The sequence below is a fragment of the Berkeleyomyces rouxiae genome (genome assembly GCF_048999995.1).
Source record: "Berkeleyomyces rouxiae strain 22BRR77 chromosome Unknown BrBRR77_ptg000001l, whole genome shotgun sequence".
NCBI lineage: Eukaryota > Fungi > Ascomycota > Sordariomycetes > Microascales > Ceratocystidaceae > Berkeleyomyces > Berkeleyomyces rouxiae.
In genome coordinates this window covers 2,685,631-2,698,186 of record NW_027396491.1, presented here as the reverse complement: position 1 = coordinate 2,698,186, position 12,556 = coordinate 2,685,631, and the positions used below count along the sequence as shown (strand labels likewise).

General features: G+C 48.6%; 5 protein-coding genes across 5 annotated transcripts; 3 read left to right on the top strand and 2 right to left on the bottom strand.

Moving 5' to 3' along the window:
- Nucleotides 1-2,126: 2,126 nt before the first annotated feature.
- BROUX77_000767 (uncharacterized protein) lies at nt 2,127-2,732 on the top strand (the record flags this gene model as incomplete). The annotated part of the gene is made up of 1 exon (XM_073752785.1): nt 2,127-2,732. One exon carries the CDS (start codon nt 2,127-2,129, stop codon nt 2,730-2,732), a length of 606 nt encoding a protein of 201 aa, XP_073609003.1.
- A 336-nt stretch (nt 2,733-3,068) lies between these two features.
- BROUX77_000766 (uncharacterized protein) lies at nt 3,069-3,983 on the top strand (the record flags this gene model as incomplete). Its single annotated transcript, XM_073752774.1, has 1 exon — nt 3,069-3,983. The coding sequence occupies one exon, from the start codon at nt 3,069-3,071 to the stop codon at nt 3,981-3,983; it is 915 nt and encodes a 304-aa protein (XP_073609002.1).
- A 456-nt stretch (nt 3,984-4,439) lies between these two features.
- On the bottom strand, nt 4,440-5,764 carry BROUX77_000765 (uncharacterized protein; the record flags this gene model as incomplete). The annotated part of the gene is made up of 2 exons (XM_073752763.1): nt 4,440-5,340; nt 5,403-5,764. 2 exons carry the CDS (start codon nt 5,762-5,764, stop codon nt 4,440-4,442), a joined length of 1,263 nt encoding a protein of 420 aa, XP_073609001.1.
- Nucleotides 5,765-6,600: 836 nt separating this feature from the next.
- BROUX77_000764 (uncharacterized protein) lies at nt 6,601-7,963 on the bottom strand (the record flags this gene model as incomplete). Its single annotated transcript, XM_073752752.1, has 2 exons — nt 6,601-7,733; nt 7,822-7,963. The coding sequence occupies 2 exons, from the start codon at nt 7,961-7,963 to the stop codon at nt 6,601-6,603; spliced, it is 1,275 nt and encodes a 424-aa protein (XP_073609000.1).
- A 1,386-nt stretch (nt 7,964-9,349) lies between these two features.
- BROUX77_000763 (uncharacterized protein) lies at nt 9,350-10,351 on the top strand (the record flags this gene model as incomplete). The annotated part of the gene is made up of 1 exon (XM_073752741.1): nt 9,350-10,351. One exon carries the CDS (start codon nt 9,350-9,352, stop codon nt 10,349-10,351), a length of 1,002 nt encoding a protein of 333 aa, XP_073608999.1.
- Nucleotides 10,352-12,556: the final 2,205 nt, after the last annotated feature.

Genomic DNA, 12,556 nt, shown 5'->3' with positions numbered 1-12,556 from the left:
GTTTTTACCTCCTAGAAATCGCGCCCTTGGCATCGTATTCTGTCGTATACAAGTAGATGGTTATTCAAACGGGTTTCCCGGCTCTTTGGTACGTTTGGGATCAGAAAGAGAATAAAGGAACTATAACAACAGACATATAGTCAGCACTTTCAATATGTTGATCAATATTTTGCTTGATGAAAACCTCCGACTGTGATAGCGTCTATTGAAGATCTACAGTCACTAGGCCTCCCAGACTTCCAGTCATGAGTAGAAATCAGACTTGACATATTCCTCACCAACTAAGATGAAGAGAATCATGAGAATCATTGGCTGCCTAGGCAAATCGCACATGGTAGCCGGATGCAACTGGATTTCCTGTGTAACAGCGATCAGTAGCACTGCGGTGTAAAATCTCAAACATCCAACATGTGACCTAGTGCTGTAATTGGTGATGCAAGACCCAGTCGAAGTTACTGTCCATGCATACAGACTATCATGTATATCCATAAACATTTAGGTTGCAAGCTCGGTAGTAGCAGCTTCAAAGTGGTCATGTGCAAGGGTTATGGCTATAGAATTATCAAGTCACTCAAGCCCAAATTACAAGACACCGAAATCGATAGTCAAGACAAAAGAAGAACTATACAGAAGAGCGCCCATTCACTGAGTCTCGAGATAGTGCCCCTGAAATATATAACTAGAGCACTTGCAATGCGAACAATTAGCTACAGGCCCAGATGTCTACCAGCGACTTACGGTGTAATATGTACGGCAAATACCGATCCAGTTCCAGGGGTCAGACATCAATGCTTCAAGGGCTCATGCAAGTCTCTAGAAAGAAGGGCTCTCAAGAAGACGTGGTAGCAGCGCGTGTGTTACGTAACGTATAAAATTGCCGACTCTGCGCCGCCCTAGATCTGACTACCGCGTACATGGTATTTATTTGTATGACTAGACAATGGACCACTCTTGGTACTACTCTGGTTCAGGCAACCAGAAAACTCGCCCCCATTATCAACTCTCCATGGATGATCGGCAATTCCGTTCATGATCCCTTATCAGATGCCCCAGTAAAAAGACGAGCAATGAAAGTATGCGGTGAGCTCGCTACTCTCTAAGCCTGCGCCAGTCTTGTGAATTATTTGTGCTTTCATATATTCACTAGTTCCTTTCAAAGGGACACGTCTATGTTTGTACACCCACACAGTGCTTGTGCCCAACCCTTTATGGTGTCAAAGGCGAGGATGGCCACACGGGTTGAGCTAGTTTTGGCCATGTGCAAAGCTCAGGGATGAATGTAGTCCCGGTTGAAGACCCTAGTCGTTGTTATTCCCAGAGTTACCTTACCCTCTGACATATCATAAGCTTCTACGTAGAAGCACGGGCAACAAAAGACACTCAAACTAGCCTGAAAATAAGATAATTGTGCAGTTGATTTGAGGAAAACTTCAAGGCACTTTTTTTTTGCATTGTCTTTTTGTTTCTCTTCTCAGTCTCGATTCTTGAGTTTTCACACAAAGGGAGCCACTATCTACCAATGAAAATTCCAACTCTTTCTTTTTATAAGTGTACACACCCTATCTGCGCTTGAGGTGTCAGCAAGATTCAACTGCCAGGAATGAAGCGACAGGCCTGTACTACAAGTACAACCGACGGGAGTCGCTGAGCCGGTCTCACGGACGTTCAGGCTCTCATGTAAAACCCGTCACTCGGAAGACCCGCCAGGCCATATGCCGAGAGCCACTTGCATCATGCATATACACTATATCAGTGACACTGTTATTCCGAGCTGGCAACCGTGCTTGATCGGTGAAGTTTTTCCGTCGGTGGTGTCGGTTGTCAGAGTAATTAGTTGTGCAAAATATATCAAAGCGTTCAGGTGGCTCTTGCAGCTTGAACCAACTTTCTTGTCAAGTCGGCCATCATGCCGTCTGTCCCCCTGGGAGTCATTTCTATATAAACCTTTGCTGGGCCAGTTTCTCCAAACAATCGTGACACGAGGCCACCTTCACCATCGGACAAGTCTTTCATTTATATAAACTCACTACTCCAGTTACTGCCCCCAACCTCACTGTCCTCTGCTCTCTCATCTCTTCTCTTTTAACCCTTTTTTTTCTTCTTCGGCCATTGCCAGACTAGCCGCCATGGTTCCGCTGTGGATTCTCGCCTCCATTCTGTTTTACACGCAAGTAGCCACTGCTACTGTGCGCACAATGTTAGATCTTGGCCTATATGTCGAGCCTCAGGAGTTTGACTGGCTGCGTGTCACTAGTGATGGAGGCTTCGATGCCGAAATCTTGGTTGAAAAAGATCAAGGCTACATGGTCCTTTCAAAACTCAAAAATCCTGAAAGATTCTCATCTGCCGAGGCCCTACTGTCTTTCTGGAGATATCAGACCAAGAAAGAGTACAGCAGTCTAAAACACATCAGATTTATCGATATCAAGAATCGACGTGTTAATGCACTCCTTGACGCAGTTTGGTACGATGAGACAATCGATGCCAGAGTGACAAATGTGATTGAGCCCTACATCGTCCAGAGACCCAATGAAGGCGAAACAAACTGGCGATGGGACAGTCTTTCGGGCACTTTGTATGCATTAATCGGCCGCGATATCTGCATGGGCTTTGATGAGACTATCGGCTTTTACCTCTCTTCGCTTTCCTACGGGAGGGAAGGTCGAGATGGTCGATGGTTGGGTGTCACTTTTGGGTCTGTAGACGACGAGTCGAAGACTGGATTTTCATAAACTTTACATGGCGTTTAGTAGTCAATGGGTAGGATAGTCTTAGCTTTTCTTAATTATACAAGCTGCTTAGATGATCTAGGTTTCAACATGTGTTGTCAAAACTCGATTTGGTGTGATGGCCATGATGAGGTAATATATGTGTGTTATGCAAAAAAAAAAAAAAAAAAAAAACAAGATAAACTGTATCCTTGTCACTGGCTGTAAGCCGCCCGGCCAGTCAGCATCTTTAATCCTTGATATTTCCCACCAACTGGCCTTACTCTTCACTATTCTGGCTGGCATCTTTTCCGAAACAAAACTCACTTCAATCCACATCCACATATCCCATCCTTCCATATGGACGGCTCAAAATCCCAAACAGAGACGACGTCCTCGTTTGCTGGAAAACTAGACATCTCCAGCTTTGCATTCTCTGATACGGCGCATCACAGCTCTCGTCTATCAAAGCTGTCTTCAGACAGAGCACTAGCCCCCAGTACATCAACCACGCCCCACGCGAAGAAACGGCCTCTTGATCAAGGCCAGAAAAGGGCACGGGAAAGCCCCATCGTCACTCGTGCTCCCTCTTCACCCACAAAGAAAAAGCGCAAGCGTGTGCCAGCAGCCTACGCCCCGCCCTCGCAATACGCCCACTTGAACCTTCTGCCTGATGCGCTCGGCCCGAACCTCCTTGTTCTCTTCGTGGGGCTCAACCCCGGCATCCGTACAGCACGTAGCGGCCACGCCTTTGCACACCCATCCAACCTATTCTGGAAGCTCCTGCACTCCAGCGGCATCACGCCACGCCGCTGCCAGCCTGAGGAAGACCAAGACATGCCCCAGCTGTACCAGCTGGGCCTAACCAACATTGTAGAGCGCCCAAGCCGCAACGGCGCCGAGCTAAGCAAGGCCGAGATGGACGACGGCGTGCATGTGCTGGAGGCCAAGGCGCGGCTGTGTCGACCCGAGGTCATGTGTATCGTTGGCAAGAGCATATGGGAAAGCATATGGCGGGTACGGCATGGGCGTGGAATCAAGAAGAGCGAGTTTCGGTACGGGTGGCAGCGAGAGACGGAAAACATGGGCGCTGTGCAGAGAACAAACGACGAGGAGGGCTGGAAGGGCGCAAAGGTCTTTGTGGCTACCAGCACAAGCGGGCTGGCGGCGACTCTGAGTCCGGCAGAGAAGGAGAACATCTGGAGAGAACTGGGCGAGTGGGTAGAGCGACGGAGGGAAGAGAAGCAGGAGGAGACGAGTAACTCTGGTGAATAACTAACATCCATGATCATCACAGAAGACTCTACTGGGAGGTATATATTCGCACGTAAACATGGACAGGGTCAAATAACTGGGCGCCGGTGGTATTTACACGGGCACAATAAGAGAGCAGCAAAAGGAAACTATGCCAAACAACACAGGTGATACTGTTAAACTTTTTATCAAAACTAAAAAGGTGAAACTAGAGACATCTAAAAAAAGAAGGAAATATATCACGGGCTGCATGGCAGAACTGGATGAGTTCTTCTGGATTATGAAAAAAAGCGACATCAACAAAACAAAGAAAGATGACGACCGAAACCAGCCATAAAGGAGAGGCCTAGTGTTATTTGGGATCAAATAAGGGCAGTCGTAAGGAAAGGTTACGGAGATGCAATGAGGCGCTCCTTGGTTCGGCTGAATGGGCTCACTGACACGAGCGACCTATGCAGAACATGCCTTGGAGCCACTTCAAGCCTCTGTTGTAGACGACTCATCAGTGCCTTTGATCTCGTTTTCTTTTTCGTCCTCCTGCGCCCTGGTTGGAGAATCTAACTTACTGGGCTCTTCTTTCGCCTGGGTTTCAGGGGTGGCTTCGTCTTCTTCCTTATCCTCGTGAATCTTGACCTCTGGACTCTCGGGCTTGCTTTCTTTTTCCTCGGCTTTCTCAACTTCGGGCGCAGCCTCATCATGCTCTGTCTTCGTCCGCACTGATCCTCTGGGTTCAGTATTCTGCTTCGGAGCAGTAGCAGACGATGAGGGCTTGGCAGGAGCTGCCGCTGAAGTTGTGACAGCCGGCGGCGGAGGTGGCGCAATCTTGGGTGACTGCACCAGAGTCCAATCGACCTCGCTCCCTTTACCATAACGAGTGGTCAGCCACTCATTTGCCTTGCGGAAATGGCCACATGTGAAGTATCCACGCGACGCGCTTAGAGGGCTAGGGTGTACAGCTTTGAGCACCAGATGGCGCTTCTGGTCGACCTTGATCACACGCTTGCCTGCCGGCGTACCCCAAGCCATGAACACCACACCCTTCTGGCGCTTCTGAGCAACCAGATCAATGACGCGCTGGGTAAAGCGCTCCCAGCCGCGGTTGGCATGTGAATTAGCTTCATGGGCACGCACAGTGAGGCAAGTGTTGAGCATCAGCACGCCGCGCTCAGCCCATGGAGTGAGGAGGCCGTTGTTCTTGGGCGGGGTGACAAATTCAGGATAGTCGTTCGTGAGGCACACGTACATGTTGCGAAGCGAGGGGGGAGTCATGGTCGGGGGACGGACGGAGAAGGCGAGACCGTGGGCTTGGTTGACATTGTGGTAGGGATCTTGACCGAGGATGACGATCTTGACGGTGTTGAACGGGGTGTAGCGCGACCTGTGGGATTGAAAGAACAAGTTAGCGAATGCATTCAACTCGCAACGATAGATGCTACGTACCAAGAGTAGATATCCTCGCGTGGAGGGAAGACCTTGCGTCCATTTGCAACCTCGCGGTTAAGGAAGCGCTTGAGATTGAGGAACTCGTCGGTCACGATTTCGTCCTTGAGCAGGGCCAGCCACGAGACGTCAAGCGTTTCGATTTCAAGTCGCAAAAGGTCGCGCTTCTCGTCTGTGAGAGACGCAACCCACTTGTCCTTGTTGAATGTCGACGAAGAAGTCGACGCAGCTGCGCCATCGCCAGTGGCAGCAGGCGTAGGCTTGGCACTAAAGAATGACGTGATGCTGGCATTGGGCTTGGTTTTCTTGGAGTCTTCGCCGTCAAGGGCCGAAGTGGCCTTGCGCTTGAGAGTGGTGTTCATGGCCGATTGTTTGTGTGGTGTTTATTTGTGTGTGGGCGTAGGCGTGTGTGACGTGATGTTGAAAGTCGCGACGAGGATTTTCGCGGCAGCGTGTAAAGGGCTTTTTTTAGCGAGATCAAAAATCGACGTGTTTGGGGTAGGCAAAGACGGGAAAAGATTCGTTGTCAAGAAAGGAGCAAGACAGTCTGAATATATAAACACAACAATAAGGAATAACTAGTTCAGTGTTGAATCCAAACAATGTCAAACGCAGCCAAGACGAAACGAGGAGGCAAGAAACTAGCTTTGGAGACAACAGGCAGAGGCAAGCAAACAGGCAGGTAGGCAGAAAAATGCCCATAGCTCTCATACAGGACCCTAATTTTGTTAAACCCTTATGATGAATTCAGGAAATTAATTCACAGATATTGCAACTTCAGGGAAGTTGGTATACCACCATCAACGCCCGGCTACAGTGCGGGACAATGCAAGGAATGAATGAGAAGAGAGGAGAGCAGAGATATGCAAATTTAGAGACAAGAGAAAAGCAACAGGGCCAAGTATAAACATCAGTCAAGCCCTCCGCCAACGCCGAACAATACGACCAACGCCCAAGTCGGGCTGGCCTATACCCAAGTACCAACAGAACCAACCGAGTATCAAGAAACCAGAAAGACCCTTCCTTGGGGCCGTGAGACGCTCCAGAAAAAACAGCAGAAAACGCCAGGATCCGAAAGATGATTATATAAGTAGAATCGTGAAGAAAGGGGCAGAGTAGGGGGGAGTATAAAAGAGATAAGAAAGAAGAAAAAAAAAAGGGGAGAGAGCGATCTTCAAAGACAAGACAGGCCCACTCCTTAGAATCTCCCCTCCTCAATCGTTTTGGCTTTGTTTTCGTTGACCACCCGGAAACCAAGCTTGCAGACTTCGTAGCTGCTTATCATGATTCCACATGCGGGCGCCACCTTGAGTGTGCGTGGGACCCATCCCTTCCACAGACCCGCGGCACCCTCATTCTGGAATATATGCCAGAGCAACTTTATCATTGAGCGCTGTTCTGGTGCAGCTGCGGATCTGGCTGCCTTTATGCTGCTATCGCGAAAGACCTGCGTGCGCGTTTTGCCAACGTCAAAGGGTGTAGTGATGAAGGATGCGATGGCGCCGGAAGTGGCTCCCGATATGAAGCTGTCTGTGAAGGTGTCGGACGAACTTTCATGTTCCTGGAATACCCGCCGAGGTCGACCCAAATCGTCGAGGTCCTGTGTTGCATGTCGCCGGTTCTCGCGCATCCTGACCAGCTTACTGCGAACTGTCTCATAGCCCCACCAATAGATGCCAGAGAACGGTACATCTCGCCACAGAGTCAGCGTCAGCCCGCGCCAGAGTGAGCGGTAACCACTGATCTCTAGCATCTGCTGCATGCCGCGCAGCGTCTCGATAACATGACCAGACGTCGAGTGACCGGACGTTGCCTGCAGCCGTGTGCGGAATAGTTCAATTGGATTCACTGTTGTCGCTGCCAGTGTACGGGCCACAGAACCGGCCACAAGTGGCGCCCAATCGTCGTTAATTGTCTGTGCAATTGGACTGCGTCGATCGGACCGTAGCCACTCATAGCCTGTGAAGTAGATGATATTTGACGGCACAGACATGATTAGAGTTGGTGATAAACCCCGCCATAACGTGGCAACTCCTTCGTTTTGAGCAATCTTGCGCAGTCCGTCCATTGTTGAGCTGATGCGGGTTTTCTGTGCAAGTTCTACCACACACTGCTCATCAATTATGGTCGTAGCAACATTGTGCCGGGGCAGGACACATGATTCGGGGTTTCCAGCAAAGAAGACCTCGCGGCAGCAGGCGGTAACACCCAAATCGGCTGGTTGGAATGTTCTGAGATTTGACGTAGTAAGGGCAAGCTTTGAGAAGTCTATAGTCGGTGGTCGGAGATGTTGCGATTGTAGGCGGACCCGCACGACGTCAAGGGGAGTAACTTTACGATATCAATGTTAGTCTGTACCAATTTGTTTTAAGGAACCCAAAGCGCTTGGAAGACCAGGCGCCGGTATCATGGGACCTACCAAGTAAGGAGGTAAGTAAGCTTCCAGACATGGCCGAAACCATCTTCTGTGGCGCTGTGATAATGTCATTGTCGCTATTTGAGGATGCTGCTGCGCGCGCTGGAGGAGGCGACCGTGGTGGTTGAGAGCCTTGGGAGCTCATGATCAGCGATGACGTTGAAGCCGGAATGCACCGAGTCAAAGTGTCGATTTTTGGGAGGGAGGGGGGCTATCGATTTGCAGTTGGTGATGAACACAGATTGAGAAGCCGCTTCCTAAGGCACAATGTTCATGATAGGCCGTTGAAAGAAAGCTAAATCGTCGGTTGCGGTATGAAGAAGGGGAAAATATCCCCAAAAAAGGCTTTGGTCGATGAGAGGATGTACTTGTATTACTAATTTAGTGAGTCGGAAAAAAAAGAAACTATCAGAGTTATCAGTAGTTAGAAAAAAAAAAGAAGCCACGGCTTGAGAACAGATTAAGAGGGGATGAAAGCCAATGAAGATGGGAAGGTGAGGGTGAAGGCGGCAGGAGGGCGCCTTTTATTTTGGTGACTGCAGTTTCATGAGGGATTCTTTATCAATCGCATTGATCAAGGACGGTTAAAAAATATCGCTTTGGTCGCTTGGCTCAACACTTCCGTCAATGTACATCCTGCACTCTTCAAATTTTCGCCGCCTGCAAACAAAACTGACCGACGCTGGAGGATCCTTCATTGCTGAAGTACACTTTTTACAGGGATTCGCTGCCCTTCCAGCCGGCTTGGGACGGGCTTACTTGTTTGGAAGGCGGAGGAGGGGCTGTCCTAAATTCACGTGACTTTACGTCCTGATTAAAATAGGGAATAAACAAGGGCCGACGTTGGAAGTTTAGCTTACCGGTGCTTCTATTCAGAAACGTCATCAAAAGGGTATACTAGGGTTAAGACAAAGAGTGCACTCCTAGGCTGCATCTCCCATTGCCCCGGTTCATGCTTTCTGTGTTACAATGACTAACTATAACTAATGACAGCAAACGAACTGATTATGTAATGCTAGTTGTGCATGTAGCCTCCAAGGTTTATATGCATGGTTGCTTGGTTGACATTCATTAGCATTCAGGAGCTCCTTTTGTCACCCTGCAAGCAGCATCTATTTGCCATCTCTTGCTTTGCCCAAGACAGGCTGTTTTGTTTCTCGTCTTCTTTTCCAGCTCTCCCTCGCCACTCTTGCACAAAATGCCAGATGAACCAGACTATCGCGCCTTATACGAGGCGGAAACCCACCATCGTAAATCTGCAGAGGAACGCCTCGAACGTACAGAACAAAGTTTGGTTCGTATAAGAAATCTCTTAGAACATACGACAAAGCGTTTGGAGAGTATAGAAAGTCGTTTGGGGCGTACAGGGGAAAGTATTGGGGAAGAAACACGGCATCACTATGAACCAGGCCCTGATGCTGCGACTTTGCTTCCAAATGATGGAGGAGCCATATCGACCCTTCCGCCCCAACAAGAAACGTTGGAACAAAATCTAGTGTTGCATGATAGTAAAAATCACCGCCGTTTATTCATGCTCCATTCATTTTCTAATGTTCTCACAGGCCAGGACCCTACCACGATCGCTATCCCCAAGTCAGGTCCTGATTATTCAGACAGGGGATATGAAGACAACGACGGCAATGGGCGGTCAGCTGTGGTGAAGCCAACACTCGAATACTGCACTCAAGCTTGCTTGCTAGGGCTTGTACGAAAAAAGGAGCTTGATGGCAGGTGCCCCAATTACGCACTTCACAAAAACGGTATCAATCAAAACAATCGACACACCGTCACTCAAAGCCAGTTGGTCGATATAATCGAGCGGCAACTATTAAGCACCCCGAAAACCAACTGTGAATGCCAGTTTGAGAACAAGAGGTCTATGAGTTATCCCTTCAAGATCACACTGACTGGCCTGGGGTACACGTTTGTAGGCAAGGCCGTACAGGAACGTTATCGTGCGGCGCTTGTACACGAGTCGCAAATTTACACACGTTTGCTGCGTCTACAGGGCTCGGCGATTCCTGTGCATCTTGGTCTGATTGAGCTTACCATCCCCTACCCATTGCCTGATCAGTTTGTTACACTACCGTACATGATGTTTACATCCTACGCTGGTAAGGCGGTTCCAAGCGAATGTTGGGAATCTGACGACTCTGATGAAGAAGAAGAAGAAGAGGAAGACGAGGAGTATTCCGATTCGGAAAATTCGGACTCTGGTAGCACGAGAGACATGGGTTCTCCTGTGGTAAACTACAGAAGCGAAACTGAGCGTACATTAAAGGAGCTAAGTGATATGGGATTTTATGAACAACACACCAACCCAGCGAACATTCGGTGGTGTGACAACGCACAACGGGTGATGAGAACTGACTTTGACCACGCTTTCCTTGAGCCCTGTGAAGAAGACTTGATTTTTGACTACAATTCCACCGTTTGCACGACATTGGAAACAGGGACCAAGACAGAATTCAAGGTTGTCCACGACCTGGAATCAGATTCACGGGATTCCAAGCGAGTGAAGTATAGCTACTAGGTTGATTCTAGTACTACTAGCTAGCACTAGAATGACCACAATCTTGGAGGTTGCATGCGAGTAATGAATATAAAAATGGGAAATAACAGATCGATTTATTAACTAGCGACTAATAATTCAAAATGCTACCACTTGGGCAGATAGAGGCTGGCATCTTGAATATTGTCGGACTTACAGCTTTCCTCAAGGCCCTATTCGAACTGGCCATGCCAAGAAGAACTCTGGGATGGCTGCTTGTAGCTCGGAGACTTTGAAGAAAACCACACTCGCATGAAACATAAAAACTTTAGGAACATGTGCACGCGAGGTAAGGAAAAGACACTCTCTACCTCTTATTCTGCTGGAAAGGTAAACTTCTGTCAAATGGTTTCTCTAAGGAGTCCCTACGCCAATTAGTGCTCCGGAACTGAGTCATGCGCAACCTACACGACGTGAAGATAGTCGGCTTAGAGTACATATTCACGGAGAAGATGCCCGCAGAGGGTCCTACCAAACAATTGTCACGGAAAGAGTACGAAAGCTTCCTAAATGTAACTAGCATGGCGCCTCCCGCTAAACAGTCAAGACAGACCGTTTGCTCACGGAGAACAAGCCTAAGACTTCAACAGCATACTGCCATCTACGTCCCACGGATACAGTATACGACGAACCATCAAGTACATCGCGAAATGGGGTGGAACGAACCCGCAGCCACATCAGCCACATGTGGCTGAACATGGCTGCCCCACACATGCATACTACGTACAAGCGACACATATTTGAAAAGAACACCAACCTCCCTTTTGATAAACCAACGTCCTTTCATCCTCACAAAGCTTCTATAGCCGGTCAACAAGTCACGGCTTTCTGCGTGACTACAAAGAGAAACCAAACAGAAGAAATACTTCGCGCAAGTCGCGGCGCGCTACCGTTTTGCCCAATCGCACTTCTCGGGTCCTGTCCACACACACACCATCTCTGTGCCATACTTCCTGAGACATAGACCAACACAGAAGCGCCACTATTAGAACTTCTGTCTGGTTTCCATCCGTTAACTAGTCACTATACTTTCTTGTCCTTAGTTTCATTGGTCATGGAAAATAAAAAGATCATAGACGATCTTTCTATACACCCTGATGTCATTAGGGAGTCCCGTATGTGGTTGGAGAGCTCCCACATCAATGTTTCCTTCCAATGGGTGGCACAGGCTTTTGTAGTTGTCGAGCTTCCAGTCATCGGAAAAGTTCCCTTTGGAGAATGGTGCGAGACAGTACAGGAATTAATACATTTTTCCAAGACCGCCGCCATGTTTGATGACCAACCTTCAACTGCCCAAACTCCACAGTATGTGGCGGCTTAACATTTCTGGACTCAGGCATTTGAAAATCATCGCCTACAACAAGTTTTCGACCAGACGACACGTTAAACGCAAAGCTCAAATGCATCGAAGCTACAGCAAAATCAATGGATCTTCGTCTTTGTTCGGTTGCCCTCTAGGATATCATGTCGATCCGAATGGGCCGGTTCCGTGACCTTTACGGTTTAGCCAATTACACCGATGTTCGCATTCCCAAGTGTGAACGTCAGGTTGATGGGCTCGGGAAGATGACTGGCCTATCCCTCTATTCGGAACTGTTACGTGTAGACATGAAGCTGGCCGAGAGTGCCATGGGATTTGAGAATCCTTATAAATTGGTGAAATATTTGAAAGAAGCTTCTGACAAGTACAACTGTCGCTAAGGAACACGACGTGCGCGTTTTGCAACAGGAAGGGTCACATAGACTCTGAGCAAAGGAGGCGCCGGGGTCACACAAAGGAGAAAGCCCAGACGAAAGTCAAAGTGAAGGGCAAAAAGACCACAGGCTGGCTACCTTCACCCTGTGGAGTCTTCTCGTTAAAACAAGAATTCTTAAGTAGTTGGTTGCTAGGGCTGACTTCTAGTCCATCTGGGGATGCGATGACAGGTCGATTCTTTGATGGTGGGCGAAACGCTCGGCTGCGTCTGGCAAGGTAGCAGCCGGGTTGAGGTATCTTGTGCTACCTGGAGGATTTGTCATGATCATGTAACAGGGCGAGCCTGGAGGACTCTCTGTCAGGCGCGGCCCGAGGGCGTAACGGCTGGAAAATAACCACACTTTTTTCATTTCATTTCATTTCATCTATTTTACATCAATCGGAGTGTTCGTCAAACACTCATAAGATGACCAGGCAGGTCCTGGCAACCT